Source organism: Bison bison, unplaced genomic scaffold, assembly GCF_000754665.1.
Source record: "Bison bison bison isolate TAMUID 2011002044 unplaced genomic scaffold, Bison_UMD1.0 scf7180017864192, whole genome shotgun sequence".
NCBI classification, from domain to species: Eukaryota; Metazoa; Chordata; class Mammalia; order Artiodactyla; family Bovidae; genus Bison; species Bison bison.
This window is the reverse complement of record NW_011494764.1, coordinates 4,609,637-4,615,405: the sequence shown is the minus strand read 5'-3', so window position 1 is coordinate 4,615,405 and position 5,769 is coordinate 4,609,637. Positions and strand designations below refer to the sequence as shown.

Below are 5,769 nucleotides of genomic sequence, written 5' to 3'. Positions count from 1 at the left end.
GGATTGCTCCTTCCAAGGGGGTCAGCATAGTCCACAGGTCTCAGCTTCTGTCTGTCAGAGCCGGGCAAAAGTTACTGGGTACCTTTTGCCCGGCTGCATGCTGTCTTCCACCCCCAGGTCATGTGGTTATCATATGCCTCTTAGAGGCAAGGAAGCCAGGGCTGGAGGTGGTCGCGGACCTCCCTGGGTGACAGCTGGGTTTGAAGCCATGCTTTTGTCTCTGTCCCTTCGTCGTGCCAGGGAGGCATGTTGGGGCTTTGTAAACTGGAGTATAGTGTATCCTGGGGCAGCTCTGGGATCTCCCCCACCATTCTGCCCGCCGTTGAGCGCTGGAGGGGGTGGGTCTGGTGCTTCTCTCACAGCCCTGCTCCCTCCCTGGCAGTGGAGAGCAGATGCCAGCCTACCAGCGCTTCCATGCCCTGGCCCAGCCGGGGCTCCCGGGCCTTGTGCTGCCCTACAAGTACCAGGTGCTGGCCGAGATGTTCCGCAGCATGGACACCATCGTGGGCATGCTCTACAATCGCTCCGAGACCGTGACCTTCGCCAAAGTCAAGCAGGGCGTCCAGGACATGATGCGCAAGTGAGCGGGGTGGGCCAGGGCCTCGTCCTGCCCTTGAAGTCTGTGTGCCCTCTGGCCCCGGCTTTCTGACCCCTGCACCCTCATCCCACAGACGCTTTGAGGAGCGCAATGTGGGCCAGATCAAAACTGTGTACCCCGGCTCCTACCACTTCCGCCAGGAGCGCTTCGTCCCCACTTTCAAGGATGGCATCAAAAGGTCCGATTACCAGCTCACCATCGAGCCGCTGCTGGACCAGCGTGAGTGTACCAGGCCTCAGGTTCCTGACTGGGACACTGCCTGCTTTGAGCATGGGTGTGAGGTGGCAGGCACTGGGCCTCATCTGAGACCCGCAGGTGTGGGCTGGGTGACTGGGTAGGCCTGGCCCCGGGGCTCAGGCCCTGACTCTTCCTGCAGAGGCTGGCAGTGCAGCCCCCCAGCTCACAGCATCGCGCCTGCTGCAGCGGCGCCAGGTCTTCAGCCAGAACCTGGTGGCCCGAGTTCGGGAGCATCACAGGGTGAGCAGGTGCCCCAGCTTCAGTGCTCAGTTGTCCCTGCTATTGCAGTCGCATCAGATCCACAGGCAATGGGCTCCTCCCAAGGCTGAATCCTAGAGTTCTTCTAACTGTTCTCCCTGGCTGTCTTCTACACATGGGTGGCTGTAGGGCTGGGCAAACTGGGAACTCAGGGCTGCAGCCTCTGGCCCCCGGAGGCTTGGGAAGAGTCCCAGAGATGCTTCTGGGTGCTCTTTGCTTTGCCCCCAGCCTAGCTGAGCCCCTGCAGCTCAGAGGTGAAGTAACTTGTCCATTGCTTAGCTGGGACAGGAACTGGGCAGATGTGCCCAGGGTCACCAGCTGGCCCCCCTTCTCACATAGGCCTTCCTGGCCTCCCTGAACCCCCCCATGGAGGTGCCAGAGGACCAGCTGACACGCTGGCACCCCCGCTTCAATGTGGATGGGGTGCCTGACATCGAGCCAGCTGAGCTGCCCCAGCCGCCCGCTGTGGAGAAGCTGACCACCGCCCAGGAGGTCCTGGCCCGTGCCCGTAGCCTGATGTCACCCAGGGTAAGGCTGGGGTGGAACGGCCTGACCCCCATGTTGGTGTGTGACAGGCTCCACCTTTGGCCACAGGCCTCAGAGTGGGCGGACGTGCCCTTCCCACTGTGGAGCACCACCCACCAGCAGGCACTGCCCTGCGCAGGCGAGCATGGGCCCTGGATGTGCTGGAATGAACCTGGGCTGGATACAGGGCTCCTGGGGGCTCCCCTGCAGCTGGACGGGGGAGGCTTCTGACCTCTCCCTTCGTATTTGTCCCAGATGGAGAAGGCCCTGAGTGACCTGGCTCAGCGCACAGCTGAGCCTAGCAGCCCCAGGTCCCCCAGCCTGGCACAGCCAGCCACCCCGCCAGCCACTCCACCTGCTGCCCCGCCTTCTGCCCTGAAAGGGGTGTCCCAGGCCCTGCTGGAGCGAGTGAGTGTTCAGCGTTTCTATGGTGGGTGGGTGTGGGGTGTGTGTGTAAAAGAGGAACAGGCCCCTGAACACCCATGCCCACCTCAGATCCGGGCCAAGGAGGCGCAGAAGCAGCTGGCACAGATGACACGGCGCCCAGAGCAGGAGCAGCGGCTGCAGCGGCTCGAGCGGCTGCCCGAGCTGGCTCGGGTGCTGCGCGGCGTGTTTGTGTCGGAGCGCAAGCCAGCGCTTACCATGGAGGTGGCCTGTGCCAGGATGGTGGGCAGCTACCGAGCAGCCATGAGCCCCGGTGAGTGCGGAGTGAGGGTGGGCACCGTACCCTTGGGGTTACCTCCTGAGGCCCCACGGGACTTGCCTGTTTTCTCAAGGCCTCTGGTCCCTCGAGGCAGGGCAGCCCATGGTGGGGTCTCTGTGGGAGCACGAGCTGCTGGGCGAGGCTGCGGGGTCACTGTGGCATCTTCTGTCTTGTTATGGGAGGTTTGACAGGGTCCTGGCACCCAGCCTCATGCTCCCCTCTCTCTGCAGGGGAGATGGAGAAGCACCTGCAGCTCCTCTCTGAGCTGCTGCCTGACTGGCTCAGCCTCCACCGCATCCGCACGGACACTTACGTCAAACTGGACAAGGCCGCCGACCTGGCAGATGTCATGGAGCAGCTGGCCCGCCTGGCCCGTGCAGAGGAGACACTGTGAGCCCGGTGGACATGTGCCTGGCCTGTGTCTTACTCCCTTTTGGAAAATGATGCACTTTGCTTTCCCTGTCCTGAGTCTCATGAGGGCCAGGCTGGCCTGGGCTCAGGCTGCTGAGCTAGAGGGTCTCTGGTGGAGGCCCCCTGCCTTGTATACAGGATGCAGGGAAAAGGGGGGGTGGGGGAGGGTAGTGTGACAGCCAGAGTTACCCTCTTGGGGGCCCACAGGGGCTCCTGGAGGACCCAGTATCACACATGTTCCCACAGAGGGAGGCCTATGCAGAATCTGAGATTGAGTCTCCCTGCAGCCTCCAGGAGGAAGCAGCTGTGCCCTCCCATGCCCCGGATCTTGTATTTGGTCTCTAGACTGTCAGATAAAGTTGTTGGAAGTAAGCATGTTTGTGTGATGAGTTACAGCAACAGGGGAAGGCAAGTTGGGGTGCCCCTGTGCGTGCAGACAGCTCACAGGGCTTGAGAACCACCAAATGCTAACATCAGAAAGTGCCCAGCCTGCTTACTGGGCCGTTTCACCCCGTCGCTGGGAAGTAAACTCTGCTCTAGAAAGTTGTTTATTCTCATTCCATTATCAATCAGCAGGCAGCTCCTGGCCTCGGGGGTTCCAGAGCCTCAGCAGGGCCTCCGGGGCAGCCCCACCCTGAAGAAAGTCACTCAGCCACAGACCAGGTGAGAAGCCAGTGCCCCCTGGTGGCCAGTGGGGGTTGCTGCATCTGCCCATGCTGGTCCTCTCCTTTCAGGTGGCTTGGGGCTGGGGTCACTCGTACTGCAGGAGGGAGAAGAAGGGCACAGCCCCCAGCTTCTCCCTGCCCTTCAGTGAGGTCAGCTCCACCAGGCTTACACACTCCAGCACCTCAGCCCGCAGCTGGCCCAGCAGCTCACAGGCTGCGCACATGGTTCCTGGTGGGGGAAGAAAGGGACCATGGAGACAGCCCCTAGGAGACTAGAGCTGAAGCCTGTTCCCACCCGGACACCAGGCCCACTGCTGGGAAAGACCCTCACCACCAGTGGCAAGCAGGTCGTCCACAACCACCACCTTCTGCCCTGGTTCCAGGGCATCTCTCTGGATCTCCAGTTCACCCTGCAAAGTAAAGTGGACATGTGACCTACAAGTGTCCCCAAAAAACGGCCTTGGTACACAGAGCTGGGGAACTAATAAGCGCCACCTCCTAGGCCCAGTTCTAACCCACCCTATCTCTTGGCTGTGTCAATCTGGCCCAGCTCCTCAGCCTCTCTGAGCTCCCATGTTCACTACAACCACAGTGGCTCCACTGGAGTCCATGGCTTTCCTTTTGGAAATGCACGGTCCACGGAGGCACCCCCCGGCCTTCTCACCTTCCCGTATTCCAACGCATATGAGGCGCACACGGTGGGGCCTGGCAGCTTCCCTCGCTTGCGGATGAGAATGCAGCCCAAACCCAGCTCCTGGGCCAGGGATGGACCAAACAGGAAACCGCGTGAGTCTAGGCCTGTTGGTGAGATCTGGGGTGTTGGGGAAAGCCATGTACTACAGCAGCATTGCAGTCCCCATAGTTAGGGCTGGACAGTGACACGTAACCATCGTGACACAGGACACATGGCTTCGTGGGCTCCAGGTGAAAGACCAACACCACCCATCCACTTCGGGGACGTTGACAGATTCCCCTATCACCCCAGGACTGCTGTGTGCTGGAGAGCAAGAGGTCAGGAGCTGGGCAGGGGCCACTCCATACAGCCATGTAAATAGCCATGTGGCCTGGGGTAAGTCACCTGACCTCTCTCCAAAGTTCAGCTGCTCACCGCTGGCTGGTGGTACCTGAAATGCGCTTTGCAGATGCTCAGCATCTGCCCTAGGAACTTCAAGTCCAGGAGAGGCTGTGACTGCACGGGCCACCTCGGGGATGGACTGAGCCCTTCTGGGGGAGCTCAGGGTCTCCTCCCCACGTGGGAGTTTTGGCTAGGGAGGGAGGCTTCTGGAGGAAAGACTCCACCTCTGCTAGCCAGAGCCCCTCCCAGTTCCAGGGCCCAGCAGTTGGCCCCTCGGGGTATTCAGGAATCTAGTGACGGTTAGACATGGGGCTCTCAAGAAGACACATGACCTGACAGGGTCTTCTCGGATCTGCTGCTGCTGCTGCTAAGTCACTTCAGTCGTGTCCGACTCTGCGACCCCATAGATGGCAGCCCACCAGGCTCCCCCATCCCTGGGATTCTCCAGGCAAGAACACTGGAGTGGGTTGCCATTTCCTTCTCCAATGAGTGAAAGTGAAAGTGAAGTTGCTCAATCGTATCCGACTCTTCCCAACCCCATGGACTGCAGCCTACCAGGCTCCTTCACCCATGGGTTGCCATTGCCTTCTCCCTCGGATCTTCTGGGTTTTCCTAAAACCCTCCACTCGGTACAAGGCCTGGCACAGGGCAGGCGCTCTATAGGCAGCAGTACAAGAACAAGCAAGCATGTTTGGCCCTGGGGAGTCAGCCTGGGAGCCCCATCTGTCCAGGGCTGGGGCAGGAAACGGGTGCAGTCCTCAGCCCGCCGCCGGCAGCCACCGAAGAAGCCGTTCCCAGGCTGAAGGGGCCTATTGCCCCACTTTGGATTGTTAAGTGGGCGTAGGGCAACGGGTCTGTTCTTACAACTTCATTGGGGGTGTCTGGTAGGTCCCCCCTCCCCCCTCATCAAAGCCCTCCCCTAAGCAGAATGCGGCCGCCCTCCCAAAGCCTGCCCTGCCCAGAGTAAAGGACCCTCGACACCGCGCCCTCGTGGCGGACACGCGCAGCCTCGGGGAGGGTCCGGGGACCCAGCGAACGCCCGCCGCTCCACTTGCCCGCGATGTAGTCGATCCTGCCGCCGTGGGCCTTTTTCAGGTGATTCGCCAGGAGGCTGATGGAGGCGCGGAAAGAGGTGGGGTCCTTCAGGACGGGCGAGATGTCCCTGGCACGCGAGGACAGGCCTGGTGACTGCCGGACCCACGCAGAGGCCACCGCGTCCCGACAGCCCTGGCCGCGCGGACCCGTCAGTCCTTCCCGCCGCCCGTTACCTGAACAGCACGCCCGGGATGGGGAAGTC

The 5,769-nt window shown here is 61.4% G+C and overlaps 2 protein-coding genes across 3 annotated transcripts in view; one reads left to right on the top strand and one right to left on the bottom strand.

The window, feature by feature from the left end:
• Positions 1-2,994, top strand: part of CDT1 (chromatin licensing and DNA replication factor 1) — a 4,271-nt gene extending 1,277 nt beyond the window's left edge. The window contains exons 4-10 of one of the 2 annotated variants that reach the window (XM_010843962.1): positions 383-580; positions 672-817; positions 975-1,075; positions 1,433-1,621; positions 1,874-2,026; positions 2,114-2,315; positions 2,552-2,994. In XM_010843962.1, the coding sequence (XP_010842264.1) occupies positions 383-580; positions 672-817; positions 975-1,075; positions 1,433-1,621; positions 1,874-2,026; positions 2,114-2,315; positions 2,552-2,715 (1,153 nt within the window). In that variant the 3' untranslated portion in view covers positions 2,716-2,994. Of the gene's footprint in view, positions 1-382; positions 581-671; positions 818-974; positions 1,076-1,432; positions 1,622-1,873; positions 2,027-2,113 lie in introns of both variants that reach the window. The other variant, XM_010843961.1, reaches the window with a different exon arrangement.
• Positions 2,995-3,090: 96 nt separating this feature from the next.
• Positions 3,091-5,769, bottom strand: part of APRT (adenine phosphoribosyltransferase) — a 3,342-nt gene continuing 663 nt past the window's right edge. Inside the window, exons 2-6 of the mRNA XM_010843993.1 lie at positions 5,741-5,769; positions 5,528-5,634; positions 4,062-4,195; positions 3,729-3,807; positions 3,091-3,626 (exon numbers count right to left, since the gene is read on the bottom strand). Coding sequence (XP_010842295.1) covers positions 3,484-3,626; positions 3,729-3,807; positions 4,062-4,195; positions 5,528-5,634; positions 5,741-5,769 — 492 coding nt within the window. The 3' untranslated portion in view covers positions 3,091-3,483. The remainder of the gene's footprint in view (positions 3,627-3,728; positions 3,808-4,061; positions 4,196-5,527; positions 5,635-5,740) is intronic.